General features: G+C 32.0%; 1 protein-coding gene across 1 annotated transcript; it reads right to left on the bottom strand.

The window, feature by feature from the left end:
* Positions 1-1,103: 1,103 nt before the first annotated feature.
* On the bottom strand, positions 1,104-11,324 carry LOC120265606 (pyrroline-5-carboxylate reductase). Its single transcript, XM_039273553.1, has 7 exons — positions 10,915-11,324; positions 7,162-7,210; positions 5,238-5,329; positions 3,763-3,835; positions 2,315-2,435; positions 2,081-2,186; positions 1,104-1,551 (listed from the first exon to the last, which is right to left on the bottom strand). Exons 1-7 carry the CDS (start codon positions 11,092-11,094, stop codon positions 1,363-1,365), a joined length of 810 nt encoding a protein of 269 aa, XP_039129487.1. The 5' UTR covers positions 11,095-11,324; the 3' UTR covers positions 1,104-1,362.
* Between the last annotated feature and the right edge of the window lie 4,911 nt (positions 11,325-16,235).

The raw sequence follows: 16,235 nt of genomic DNA, 5'->3' as shown, positions 1-16,235 counted from the left end.
CTGGATTCAGGATTCTAGTAAGGGGGTGCAGGTTTCTTTGTAACCGGTGCTAATTTTAGAATTTTACTTGCATGCTGTTCTAAAGTCGCCACTAGGTCGAGTTTTGAAGCTTGAACTAACTGGAAGCTATTATGTTAGCAGTAAGGTGTGCCCAGGACTAGAACCACAAGACTATACTAATATTCTTCAAGCAATTAAAAACGGCAACTGTGTTAACATATGGAAGCTAGTGAGGAAAATGACAGATCTTAAGCACTTGCTGGAGCCTGGAAAGTTTGAACACTCAATTGGAGCTGATTCCCAGATCCTAAAACATACTTGCCGATTGTTTGACTACCAAGGAGTCGTCAAGGATAGAGTGACTTTGTTTTTATCACACTATCATAAAGGCATGGAAATTCCAAAATGGATTATGAACTATGAAGATGATCACGCAAGAAGACTATTAGTTTTGAGTTTGTGTGCTGTTTCTTCTAGTATTTTAGTCTAGTTCTATAGGTTTTAGTTTCAAGTTTGCTTTGCTTTTTAGTGGTAATTTAAACTTTTTTGTGTATCTTTAGGTCCCAGGTTTTTCTGGTTAAATAAAATAGCTACTCCGGTAGCTCTTTTAGCAAAAATAAATAAACTAATTAATTAATCAATAAATTAGTTAATTAATTAATTTCAAAGTGTCAACCTATATAATAGGTCATATTAGCTTATTACTATAGTATAAAATTATCTTCAAATGACTTGTTATACAGCTTAAAAATGCTTCCGGATCTTAAATTGTCAAATCATAACTAAATCCCAGCAGATCATTCAGTCCTTTAACCAAAATTTTAAAATAACAGTGACAAATACCATAATAAGGTATTAAAAAGTGAGAAGCTAGTATGTTTTTCCTTTGCAAGGGAAAACCATACCCTCACTATTCAGTGAACTAATACAAGCCTAACTTTGCTCCAGGAGATCTGCCTACATGTAGAAGCCCTCGTCCCCTTATTTTGTTCTCTATTACATCTTTAACATTTATTTGTTTGTAACAAAATAAAATAAAAAAAAATTAATGCAATATCACACAAAACTGTTGGAAACATACGTCATAACATAGAAATAATATATATCAGCTGAACTTGATGGGGGTGTTAAGTAATTCTCATTAGTAAATGGTCTTAGAAGAGCTTCTCACAAGTATTATGAACCAAGATTATTTGTCAAATCCAAACAAAACTAAATTGCTGACACAACATGCATGATCATAAATTTATCTCTGCTTACTGCTTCCCAAAATGGCATCCAAACAGATATTGTCATCTACCTGCAAAACCTCCAAAGTGGATTTTACTACCTTATTCCTGATTGCAGCAAATCAAGAGGCTATTATGACTGCGAAAGTTCTCGGCACCGCTTCGTGGCAGCGACAACCGCACTGATCAAGTTGCTTCGAAATGCACCTTTCTCCAACTCCTGAATCCCCGCAATGGTAGTCCCTGCCGGTGATGCAACTGCATCTTTAAGCTGCCCCGGATGTTTCCCCGTTTGGTTCACCATAGCTGCTGCTCCTAGTACCTGTATACAACAGACTCATTTGTACCCATGAATCCTCCAAAACAACTTTGAAATCACCCACTATTTAATGGAAAGAAGATGAATTCGTAATCCACATAATTGCATGTGACTTATTTTTCCCTGAACACGCTGATTTTTAACGGTTAAGTATTGAGAAAACAAGATACAGAGTAAAAAGGCTAAATAAATATTGGATCACACGAAGCAGCCAAAAAGAATATGAATGCAAACATGTTTGTCTGGTTTTAGCATCGCTTTCTCCTAAAATTTCATATTATGGAAAGATGTGAGTAAATGAACCAAAAACAAAAATGTGAGCATGCTCATGACTGAGTTGTTTGAGAAGAACATATTAGCATCTCAAGCTTCCAATATTAATTGGAAATTGAGGGGCTGATGTGATGATGAGAGTTAGACATTTTTATTAACTTGGCAAAACACAAGCAGCTATAGCAGGAGTACCCTGCCCACACACTTCATCTAAGGAAAGATATATATATATATATAAAAGGGACCAATCTGTACTTACCGTTTGAGATGCAAGCCCAAGGGCTAGCTCTCGTGGAAGGCCAGCAGCTACTCCACCATCTGCTAGGGCCTCTATAGCTAAATATATATATGCCGGACCACTACCACTGAGATTAAGACAAAAAAAAAAAGGAAATAAATAACACTAGAAATGATAAAAGAAAATTTGTTTCATTCCCTCTTTGTGATGAGTTAAAAGATTAAAAATAATATAAATCTGGAGCGGAAACTATACCTCAAACCAGTTATAGCATCAAAATACTTCTCTTCTGCAGTCCATATTTTTCCAATTGCTTTGAACAAAGAAGAAACTCGTTCTTCATCTATCTTAGTTGCCATCTCTCCAGTACACATAACTAAAAACATGGAGTGTATCAGAAGTTGTACTACATAATTCCAATATTTGATAGGTAGAAGATGACAACGAGAAACATAGACAATTTCACGATTAACAGTTAACAAATCACACGAGCACTTCATGTGAAGTTGTTGACAAGATATTTCCCAAGTTAAATTCAATGCAATTATTTTAGACTGAAATATATTATTCTACCAAGACAAATTTGTGTGCCACAGTGTACCATCAGAAGTTTGAATGTGAAAAACTGCCGCTCAAATCAGTAAGTGTTATTTTTAGGAGTCAACAGCTTAAACAATATCAGAAGAAAGCCATGGCTACTCATTAAGGGCTTTATATTTTTCTCTCAGCCACAACCATCAACAGCTTAAACAATATCAGAAGAAAGGCACAATTACACATTACAGTCTTCATATTGTTCTCTCGCAGCCATGAACTGGCAGGCACTAACTTTTCTAACCCTTGTAAGTTAGTTTTCCCTACTAGAATATTGAATTTTCCTACACTTGTACAATAGAAAATCATGTTCAGACTCACAAGGCTCTAGTGGTGGCTGTGAAGCTGTAGGATATCTAAGTAAACATGGAGCAGATTTATAATGCTGGAAAAAATGGAAAAGGGTAACTATTAACAAGCTCAAGCACAATTGCAGTGGCAGAGAAACTGCAGGGTAACTATTAACAAGCTCATAGCCTGATTGATTTCGCTGACAAAACTAGAAAGAAGGAGATCACCTTATACTGAACCAGTCACCAAATAGGAAAACAAATGAAAGATTTTGAATGCAGGTTTGATTGATGACTGCCATTATGCACCAGTCATGTGCATCCTTTCCGTAACTACGAGTCAATGAACAAAATTTGTCAAACTACATGAAGCCTAAACTTTTAGAAAAACAAAGAGCTCTTATTGGACCCAGCACACATAATGAAGGTGATAGGCCCCATCAGAGAAGTGAAATGGCTTTCGTGAAAGCCCATAAGACGAAGGCTTACTTCAAGCATTTTCCAGTGAAGTTTAAGAGGAGGGCTGGCACGACTGATTGTCGGGCTGAGACTCACCTCACAAATCAGGAGAAATATCCTACAATCACTATACAATATTCTCCAAATAGCTAACTATTCCATTTTGGAAGATTACATGAATAAGTCAACTATACAGCAAGTATTCTAAAATAAATGTACAGCATATTTATTCTAATATTTTTGCACAAACAGTGGCAATATCTACAGGTAGATGCTTTCAACGCTAACAAGATAAACTACACAACAAGAATGAGAAGTTAATAAGATGTGAGAAATCAAAAGAAAACCACACCAACTCACCTGATGCAGCTTCACCAACTGCTGATGGAGTATTTGGCATGACCCTAATTATTCGCTTGTGACCAGACAATTCCTGCATGCCTAAGCTAAGTAAATAGTAGCTCAAATAAAAAGGAAAAGAGAAGATATAGGCAGATGCCACAAAATTAAAGAGGGAATCAAATAAATTTGCAAAAAACATTTTTTGGAACTCCTTTAACGTTTGGGTTATTCAAGAATGAAGGAAATAAAATAATTCTTCACAATCTAACAAGATCTATCTGTTCTTTTTTCATCTAACAGATAGCTAAAGCAAGTTTACTACAAGACAATATATGCATAAAGGCAAAAAAGTTCAAAATATGCACAGCAAGGAGTAAGAGCAAGAAAACCATTTTTCTGCACATGGCACAACCCAAATAATAGATCAGCAAAAATTAATCATGAAAAACAGTCCAAATGACAATATGGCTTAGATGGTAACAGGCATAAGGCTTGTTTGGCATGCACAGACTGCAGAAGCTACATGGTCGACCTTACCAAATATGTATCTCTGACACAATTTATGTGCATCGCAAGGAGCATGTTTCCAATTAAGCCTTCCAAGTTCAATCACTTCTTCAGATTCCCCATCTTATACTTGCTTAAAATAAATAACTAATTAAAATTAAAAAATCTGTTCATAAAAACAAAAGAAACTTCACTATATGAAAAATAATTACTTCAAACAGGTTAGCTTCCCATTATGATCTTATTACGTTTTTAAAGCCTGCAAGTGTCTTTAACTTCAGGACAACTGTCCACAGCTTGGCAATCTATAATCTACTTCTGCTCATGAGAACCAATTTCCAGACGACCCCCTAATATCTAAGCTTTTTAACTCCCACCATATAATCTATTCCAAGGAAAACAAAGTCAATAAGTTTTGCAAAGAAAAAACAATGTTACTTCAGGTTTTTTACTCACTGTAATTATTAAATCAAAATACCATACCATAAAAAATAAAACACTGTGCAGTGGTCCTTTGTTTCACAATAAACTACCTAATCTTTGACAATGCATCATTAATTAATGTGAATATAATACAAATTTCCGGTCTTGTTAAGAATCGTTATGGTGTTTCATGGACATGAGACATGTCAAGGGTGATATGCTTAGTTCCTGATTTAAATTTCTGAATACATCAGCCGCAGAATCAGATTTGTTAAAAAAACCTTCTCACCAATGGAAATCAGTAAGATTTATCATCATCAGTTAGATTTATCATCAATTACCACTCTTTTGAACTTGTGTCACAGTGATTTCTTACCAATGGAAATCATCATGAATGATCTATAACTTTATGATTGTTCTTGTGATCCATGCTTTGTAAGCACGAATGGTTTTGAACAAATAGCATTTTATGGGATATAAAGCAAGGCATTCTAAGGATGAACTAAAGAAATCAGCATTACTTGGGGAGGTCACCTAAAGTGTAACAATTGCAGACCACAGACCTGCAGAGCTTTTAATTTAATTCCAGCAGCAATTGAGACCAGAAGTTTTTGTTCAGTAAAGAAGGGTTTGAGCTCCAACAAGACTTCCTTAACTGCACAGAAATATCATCTTGTCAAAGAAACCTGAAATAACAACCATGAGAGGCAATTACATGAGAATAAAGGGGCGCCCATAATTCAAGGTTTCAAACCAATTCATTATCTAGGAATACATGAAATTAAAAAAAAAAAAAGAACAGTCCCATATCCCATATGAGATCTAGTAAATCAAGCTACTAATGTAGCGTTTGGTTAGATGTAGTTGAAAATACAGTAGATTTCCAATTACAGTGTAGTTGTAAATTCTGGAGTTGAAAATGCAGGAGAGTCAAATTTGGTGTTTGGTTGACTGTAATTGAAAATGCTGGATTTCAAAATTGTGTTTGTTTGGAAGGATTTGTAAATCTGGATTTTGAAAACATGTGTTTGGTTGGATGTATTTGTAGGATATAAACACCCTTGCTAAGGATACTCCACCTTGGTCATTATTAAATTTAATTAATTATAAATACACAAATTAATTGTTATTAATAGTAACCAAAATAATTATGCATATAATTACTTAATTTAATATAAAATTATGTTTTCATTACAAATTATTGTTATTTTTTATAATTATAAAAAATATATTACACTATTTATAATTTTTTATATTTATAATTTTTTATACTGATAAAAATATAATAGTACCCATTTATTATTAAGATAAAATAATATCATGACTTTATTTTTATTTTTATTTATATATATATTTATTAGAATGTCTCACGTGACACCACGTGCGAGACTTTCTATGAAAATCCAAAGTGCAGGAGATTAAACTACAGCCGATTTGGACGTAGTTTCAAAACCAACCAAATCCATCTACACTGCATTTCTAACTACTTTAAAATTCTCAAATCCAACCAAACAAACATCAGATTTTGAAGTTTTTTGTAATTACAATTACATGTAGTTTTATATCCAGCCAAACAAACACACCCTAAGAAACATTGCACTAAATTCAATCATCTTGATATCACTTGGAAAATATAATTCTTGGTGATATACATATATTCCAGAACTTCAACAACTTGAAGACTTGGCAACAGATTGGATCAAGCTCCAGCTAAGCCATCCTTCTTATGATGTTGCTTAAACAAAAAATGAATGTACCAAATGACAAGCAGATCACCATAAGATTTTGACTCTTAGATTTTAACAAGAGGTTTCTAAACAAAAAATATATATGCAAAGTATTAGAATAGCTAACAAGAGTCAAAAAAAAAAACTAATCCCATTTGTTGGTCCACTGTTAACACTGGGTAAACAGAGTAATTACATCTTAAATATTATAAACATTAGAAGGCTCATATCCACGTCAGACTTCATTTTATTATGGCATAGGAATCCAAAGCAAGATTTCACATCATGTGATGTACTCCTGTTTCCTTTTTAAAATAGTCATCTTCCATAACATTTTGTGTAGAAAAAATAGACATATATATTGACAGAGAAAGAGAGATCATTAGTACATTTTTAGGCTGTATAAAATCTCATTTGGAATGCTGACCAGCAGCCACCAGGTGAAACTTTTAACATGTTAGTGTTGGTGTGAATACCATTAGTAAATTCATTACAGCTTCATATCGCTGCCATGTAACAGAAAATTGCCTCATGATTTAGCATTGCGAATATTTATTCATACCATTGCCATATAACAGGAAATTGGCTCCTGTTTTATTATTTCAAACATTTATTATCACAGCAACAAGAGAAAAAGTAATACAATATGAGATTTAGCTACTAATTATTGGATATTTAACAAACTAAAATGAATAAATATTTTTCAGAAATATGATATAAAACAAGGCTCAGCCAGAAAAGACATAGAAGTAAAACATACCAACTTGAGGTTTCACCGAGAGAATAATTATGTCACTGTCATCAACAACCTATTCAATCAAAGTAGCATATGAATCAGAAAACTATAGGAGAATGAATGAAAGAATCAAGTGAAAAATATATGAGAAAGTGAATCTAATGTATCTTCTAGAGCATATTTATTTCAGATTAAATATCAGTGGAAGTGCCTGAATCATAGGAATGTAAAGACCTTCGACCACTTCTGGCTATTTCATTACAACAAGGAATCCTTTGGGAAATTATTAGTGACTAATAAATCCAAAGTTGTAATCTCCAATCCAAGAAGCTTTTCAAATAACCTGGGTTGCAATTAGCATATCTTGCCCCAATTTTATAGTAAAAAACAAGTAATATATGTTCATGTACCACAAGCTTTAGTTAATCCAATTAAAATTAGGTTACGGTTGGAAGACTACATCCAGATTCGTCTATCTAATTCCTCATGGTCACTTGATGGACATAAAATTAAGAACCATGGTTGGGTTAGAGGTAATTACTGTCATTGCAGAAATAGAGCATCATCAAACATTATAAACATTTCGTTTCACTTTTTGAGCTTTTATATAGTAAATCAATATTAATTTTACTCTATCAACAGTATGCCTAGAATGAATCAATCGATAAAAATCATGTATAAATTAGCAGAAACTATAAAAACGCCAAAGAGTTGATAGTTGTTCACCATTGCTAAACAATATGTGATATAAGGACCATAAGTTGGCAGAAGAAATAACACGATCTTCTGGATACATGTAGAAAGTTGCGATGGTCTGCACCCCTTAACCCCTCCCCGAACTATAAGGACTCGCCCAAGACATCACATATAATGGTAATATCATGAATCAAATTAGCTTGAATACAAACTCCAATCTAAATTCTTAAGTTCAACAAATTACTAGGGATGCGAAGCTTTGAACCTGGATTCAAACAGAACACTTGAAAACTGCTAACCTAGTGGCCTTTTATCATATATCCAATGAAGTTAGTTGACTAAGCCAACCATTAAATTCAGTTTGGTCAAATGGTAGATGCGGATCTAAAGATGACTAAAGCAATAAGCTAGATGCAATCTAGATATCCATGAGCAATCAGCAATGGAAATCTAATCAATGATATAACTTCTACAAAAACCTCGAATAGCAATGTGTTCTCTGTTTGAAGTCCATTAGATTCAGTTTGGTCAAATTGGTAGATGTAAGGTTTGGAGACAACTAAAGTAATAATTTAGATGTAATCTAGATAGCCAAGAACAATGGAAATTTAATCAGTACTATGATTTTCACAGAAGCTTCAAATAGATATGTGTTTCTCATGCAAAGTCCATTAGTTTTATTTGGTCAGATTAGTAGAGGTGGATTTTGAGATGACTATGCAACAAACTCGATGCAGTCTAGGTATCAAGAGAAATGAAAATCTAATCAGTACTTTAATTTTTAACAGAAACTTCAAATAGCTGTGAATACATGTGTTCCACGTTTGAAGTCCATTAGGTTCAGTTTGGTCAAATTGGCAGATGTAGGTTTGGAGATGACTAAAGCAACAAGCTAGACACAATCTAGATACCCAAGAGCAATGGAAATTTGATATAATTTTCACCAAAACTTCAAATAGTATGTGTTATCTGCTTAAAGTACATTAGATTCCATCTGGCCAAAATCATAGATGTGGGTTTGGAGATGACTAAAGCAACAAACTATATGCAATCTAGATATCCAAGAGAAATGAAAACTAATCAAATGATATGATTCTCACAGAAACTTCAAATAGACATGCATCCTATGTTTGAAGTCCATTAGATTCAGTTTGATCAAATAGGTAAATGAGGGTTTGGAGATGGCTAAACCAATAAACTCCCCAAAATCTAGATATATAACAGAAATGGAAAATTTAACAGAGATTATATTTTCACAGAAACATCCAATAGATATGTGTTCTCCATTTGAAGTCCACTAAATTCAGTTTGGTCAAATTGGTAGATGTGGGTTTCAAGATGCCTAAAGCAACAAAGTAGATGCAATCTAAATATCTAAAAGCAATGGGAATGCAAATATAATCAGTGATATACTCTTTAAAAAACCTTAATATGGCTATGTGTTCACTGTTTGAAAGCCACTTTTGATTATTATTAAATAGCTATATCATTCATGATATCTTATTCGATACACAAATTAAATATTCTCTTCATTTTGTTATGCTGATGTTGGTCAATTGGCTCATAAATCTTATTATGGCAAGCAACACCCAAAGGTGGGCATGGGGCTTGTACTTGACCCAAACCTTTCAGATTTTGGAAAACCTAACAAGAACCAATTATTTTTAAATTAATTTTTACCAGCTACTTATGGCATTCAATTACAAGTTATCCTTCAATTTATACAATAACCTTGTTGTGCTTTTTTTTTTCTGATAAACACAATTCATAAACATATATATTATATGTAATGAGGTTATAAAATACCAAAATTTTCAGTTTGGATTTTCGATTTTTCAGTTTTCATTTTTCCTAACCCATAGTTATACATTATGACCAATGAAACCACTAATTCTGAATGCTGTTAACTACATGTGCATTAATATTGCATAATATTTATCTGCCTCAACACTGATGATGTATTTTAACAGCATGTATACTATTGGTAGATGTTGGTATTTATTCCATTTGAAGGTTTGCTTGATCTCTATGACAAGTATATTGTGCAAATTTAACATCGATATGTAAAAAGAGAAAATTCATTACATGCCCACATAAAAGTGGGTAATTGCTAATATATCCTAAAAAAATCATATCTTCTAATATACCAGTATAAAATACTTTTATTTGGTTATATATCCTTATGGTTGAAAATCAATTCACAAATTTTGTGAAAATAGAGATTGATCGTTTTTATTACTCTTTCTATTCCCAAAGATGAATAAAGAAGAAAAACAGTAAACAACAGTTTAGTTTGTTTTTAAGATAAAATTTTTTAATTGACTTTTGGTAGTGAAGGTATATAAGCAAATAAGAATGATTTATAGGCATATATAAGTAAATATCATTTTTACAAGAACATATAAATAATTTTTCATTTTTGCAAGAGGTATGCAAGTAAACAACCATTATAATAACAAATAAAAGCCTAATACTATAGTGAAGTCTACAAAACCTAATATCACAGAGAAGTATTTTTCAGGAATTTCAAGCCTAGACACCACTTCATTCAGAATTAAATTGCTGTTAAAATTGTAAATATGACTTGATCCAGAAATAGTGTCTTCTATGAAAGATAACTGTAATGAAATGGTGCTACTTCCCACCCCAAAACAACATGTTACTATAGATTCTTGCAGTAAGCAAGATACTTGAATCAATATACTGTGCTCCTAATTCCACTAAAATTAGTTCTATGACATGATAATTCATAGACTCCAAGACATCAAATTCTTCATGTAAAACTAATTTCTCTTAAATTTCTAGAGATCATCTTTTGCTTTTTTGTGAGAGGTTACATGTTTTATCTTGACTAACTGCCTTGTGAAACCATACCCATTATAAACTTTATAACATGGCCACACAGCAAATGATTCTAGTTATTGCAAATCTACTAGAAGACTTGAAAAACTGAAAAGATAGTGCATACTTCGCAAGAATAAAGTGAGCCACTTGAATTCATTCCAACATACAAACACCAAAACCTAACAGAATCATGCAAGAAAAGATGAAGGGGATCAAAGCGAGAAGGCGTTCGTTTACCTGTTGGTTGGTCTCAAGGATTTGAACCCCAAAGGACTGGAAGACGCTACGGCGCTTCGGGCAACGATGGGCAGTGCGGATGCTGGATGGAGGCAGGACACCAGCCTTGATGACGCCCCTGGAAATGCTCTCTGCCATGTTCCCGGCGCCGATGAAGCCCAGCCTAAACGCGTCCGCCATTTGAGATTTCTCCAAGAGATGAATGCTTAGAAAATTAAACAAAGAAGTAAAAATAGAAATCAAATCGTATTTTTTTTAGTCGAGCTTGAGCCCCGGCGATCCAAAGTTCGTTAGCTGGTGCTGGGCGGCGTGCTCGCGGCGACGTGGGTGGCGGCAAGACGGCGACGTGGGCGGCGGCTAGACGGCGAGGAGGAGGCTTTTCCTTGTAGGGCTTTGCCTGGAGAGAGATGAGTCATGACTCATGAGATAGAGAAAATTAACACATAAAACCCTACGTAAAATTAAAATTATTATAAAATTGTTTTATGCAAGTCTCAAAGTTTTACAAAGCCCTCCCAAAAAAAAATTGACAAGTAACTGTTTTGGTTTTTTTTTTCAAATATAACCTTTTTTGTAATTATAAAAATGACACTATGTGAACATGAGATGACTATGTCATCACTTATGTGTGATGAATTGGCTTTTTAACGGGGAAGTACCCAAAAATCCCTGGAAAGTTTGTATAATCCCATTTAATCCCCCAAAGTATTGAGTTTCCTCACAGGTCCCTCTTATTTCTTTTATTTACTTTTCAGCCCATTAGTAGTTGACGGAGTTAAAATCCTTATGAAATTACGTTAATACAAAAACGTTTGAGAAATTGCCCATCATTTCAACCGGTTGAAATGACATCACTTTTTCCTTGGAACCGCTGGCAAGGATAGTCGGCGTGTGGAGTCATTGGGATATGGATTGAAACCAAGTTTGGATATTATTATTATTATTATTATTATTATTATTATTATTATTATTATTATTATTATTATTATTATTATTATCTTGTTAAAAATTGAATTTGAAACATTGATTTTTTTATTTTGAAGATAATAAATTTAAATTTTTTTTTCTAAATTTATAGTATTTTAATTTTGTTTAAAGATTAAGGTAGTTTTAAATACTATTTAATTATTATTTTATAAGTAATTAATGGAATTGTTTTTAAGTTGGTTAATAAAACTTATTTTATTTTGTAAGAATACAAATCGCTTTTAATAATCTGTTCCAATTTCTTTACTTCTGTCTTATTATGCTATCTTGTTATTTTTTTTTTTGTTATAATTTTTTATTAATGAAATTATGATTTATTCAACTTCATAAAAAAAAAAATTCATTGCATATCTAATTAGACCATTATTAAAAAACATCCAAAAAATATATTAAGTTTTTTTACAATTTTGAAGAATTATTGAATTCGTAAATTTGGTTTTAGTTTTTTATAATTTTGAAAAATTGGTCCATGCAATATATATATATATATATACATGTTTACTAATTGTTTAAATTAAACTTTTCTTAATTTTACTAGTGTGTTATATACATGATGGAAGAGACAATGGTAAACTTAAACGCCGAACCTAAGATAAATCTGTACGGTTCTGACATCAATACGTAAATGTAAACATTAACATTACAAGAACTTGAGTATCCATATTATTATTTGTCATTTTTTTGTTGTTTATAAGTGACTAATATTGTTGTTTGTAATTACAAAATCAGTCGTAAATTTGAAATGCTCTCAACAAATGATGCACATCAAATGGAATGTTAAACAAGACAATATGGGCAATACACAGGAAACATAAATAATGCACACCAAAAAAAAATAATATATACACATGAAACAAAACTACTACACACTCAATAGAGAAAATACATTCGAAATGAAATTACTACACACAAGATGAAAACAATACACAGAAAAGAAAATTAAAACACAGGTACACAATCAACTACATAACAACATCAAAACATACACAGTTCGTGACATTTTAAGTGTGCACGTGAAAGGGTGCACCATTACCTTAATCATCTCATTTTATGAGATGATGAACAGTGTGAAAAAACTATGATTCGGACAGTCACCTCATATAATGTGTTACGGGGAGACCAGTTTCATAAAGGCGGCGTCTATATGCCCACTATTGAAATCACTCAAAGGAAAACAGGGAAGTGTGTCATCTTTCTAATTTTGTGTAATGAGTTGTTTCATGTGTATTGTAATAGTTTAATGTGTATAATACCCAATATCTGTGTAATATATAAGCTTCATGTGTAGAATCCTTGCTTCCTGTGTATATTCCTAGCATCTTCTGTAGCATCCTTGCTTCTTGTGTGTAAAATGTAATTAATGTGCAGTGTTTCCTTTTTATGTGTATATTATAGATTAATTGTGTATGATATGCTGACGACATTGTATTTGTTGTGTGTTTGCTTGCTTTGTAGTTCTTCGAACTTGTGTCATAAAGAGAATTGTTGACGGTTAGGCTTGTGACTCTATTCGCTTCCTTCGAGGACGTCCTGGTCGTTTCTTTGATATTGGTGGCCGAAGTCATAGTTGACAGTTGTCGTCAGATGGTTTGTCACTATCAGGAACAGGGGATATTAGATTTCCGTACGCCTGAAGATATCATTCCACTGTGAAGTAATCATCAACATAACATTAGTGTCTGTTTGCATAATCTCTACACATGCATACTTGAACGGTAAGCCATGTACTTCCCACCTTCTACATGAATAGCTACGAGACTGGAGGCTGACCGCATTGTTGTTATTGTCATTCTTGAGCAGTACACCTTATAGTCACCCGAAGTTTGTCATTTTTTTATAAATATAAAGTCAAAATTTTTCCTTATAGCTATGCTTTGCAGGCAATCTTTAAAGTGGTCTGCATTCTCAAACCATTGGCCTACTTGTATAGCGGAACCATCATGTTTATCGGTAGACCTGGCAATACTGCACGCCCCAGAAAAATTATGTTGGGAGAGGAAACTATCGACATTGGGGTTGACGCTGTCTGACAACGACTCTCTGCGGTAAAAAAATACACACAATCAAAAAGCATACACAGGAAACATATATTATACACAAGAAACAAAAATTATACATAAGAAACACATATTATACACGGAAAATCAGAATAAGATACAAGAATCTTGTATTATACACATGAAACATTTTTAATACAATAAGATATATTAATACACATGATATATTAACAAAAGAACACATAAACAATAAGTAACCAGCAAAATCAATGATTGTAGTATTACAATGGAATCAAGGAGGCCGAGTTTCCATCTGTAGAGACACTGACATCCTCGATGATGATGTCCACGACAAATTTATTGAAACTATGGTACATACGACACATACATTGAAAATCAGCGTCAGACTCAATTGGGCAAAGCGTTTTGTATGCATCAGGCGTTATGAACTTCACTTTCACTTGAGAAACATCTACGGCCCAGCGAGCACATATCTCACCCATGACTGACTCCCATTAACTTAAAATGGTGAATTGAAGCACACGCCCTTCGCCTTTGTATCACGCCATGGAGGATCATCTTCAAAAACAATGGCAACGTTGAGAAGAAGGAGTGAAATATCATCTTTTCTTTGACAAGGAAGCTTTATTGGAATATTTGGCCATACTTTACATTAAATGTGATGTGACTTGGAGGGAAACTTTTTGTTTTTTTTCATCTCACATGGTTACATGGCCATTTGAGTCATTTTACCTCCACTTAACTGATGGAACTAACAGCAAAGGTTGAAGAGAACATGGCTAAACAAAGGAGGGATCTAATGGAAAACGAAATTGTCAGAGGGACTTCAGTGGAAGTTTGAAACAATACAGAGACCTTTAGGTAATTGTCCCTTAAAAATATTAACATATTGTTTCTTTTTTCATTAATACTATATTTTAAAAAAAAACATAAAAATGAAATATATTTTTTTATTTTTAACTTTTTTAAATTGTTATTATTATTATTTTAAAAAAGTTATATTTTTTCAACGACATTTCCTTTGAAAACAAATGTTGTTTTAATAATAATATTCGTTTTGGAGGCATAATTGCAACAGATGATTTTGATATTAATGTTAGAAACTTAACTAACTATATTGTTGCTTAAATTAAAAAAAAATGTTGATTTAAATTTTGAAAATTTATTTATTGATTCTCTCATTGACACATCCAATTTCTTTGAAAAAGTTTTCCGAAGGTCAAATTAAAACTTTGAAAAAAAAAATTAAAAAACCAAATTAGAACTCAAAAAAAAAAAATGCCAATCTATGAACATACTAAAATAATATTGTTAATAAGATCGTTGATGGTGTATATAATTAATGCATGGCTAATCACTTCAATTATTTTTTGATTCTTCAATCAAAATAAGTGACTACAAATTTAATATTAATATTCATAACAAATAATATAATCAAACAATATTGCTTTCATTAAAACTAAAAGATATTTTTAATTTAAAGTGATCAAAATATTTATCCTTTATAAATTAGTAAAAACCACCATCATAAAATTGTATATAAAAAAAAGATGAATTCAATACTCTTGTACTACATATTATTTAAAATTTAATCCTTTTGATAAATCACAATTAATTTAGGATTAAATTGCACATAATTTTGTAATTAAATTGTAACTAATTTAGAACTAAATAACAAAAAAATTTTATGTCGTTGTAATACAACCCCTCAAATGATCTACAATTAATTGAAGTTCATATTTCTTATATCATTTCAATTGAACTATCAATATTTTTTAAAATTATAATTTGCTTTTAAGTTTTAGTGCGGAATTAAAAATAGGTTGTGCTTAATTAGTATTGGGTAAATCAAATTTCATCTATTTTTCATTTATATTTGATTTTAAAGTTTAGCATAATATTAAAGATTATGAAAATATCATATTAATTTTTCTATATTATAAAAATAATTTTAGTTATTCATCCACAAATTTATATATTTATATATATTAGTAGTTGTCAACCTAAATTATTTTTTATTTTTAATGTTCTTCAAAGTTAATTAATGCAATAATGATATTGTAAGTTTTTTTTTTTCACTTGGCTACATAATAATAATCTAACAGATTTATTCCACTTTAAAGTTAATAGTTGATAAGTAGTTTGTTCATAGTTCTTAATTAATTTTTTTTTAGTTTTTAGTAAAATTGTAAATGTATTTCATATTATGAATTTAGGTATCCTGAATGACATGAATGCCAACTTGTCATCCACGTTATTCTTTTTTATATAACCTTCAAATTTAGACCTTAAAAATTTCTAAATTCTTAAAATTAT

Source organism: Dioscorea cayenensis, chromosome 7, assembly GCF_009730915.1.
Source record: "Dioscorea cayenensis subsp. rotundata cultivar TDr96_F1 chromosome 7, TDr96_F1_v2_PseudoChromosome.rev07_lg8_w22 25.fasta, whole genome shotgun sequence".
Classification (NCBI taxonomy): domain Eukaryota; kingdom Viridiplantae; phylum Streptophyta; class Magnoliopsida; order Dioscoreales; family Dioscoreaceae; genus Dioscorea; species Dioscorea cayenensis.
Note: the sequence above shows the minus strand (reverse complement) of the source record. Positions and strands in the feature narration are given on the sequence as shown.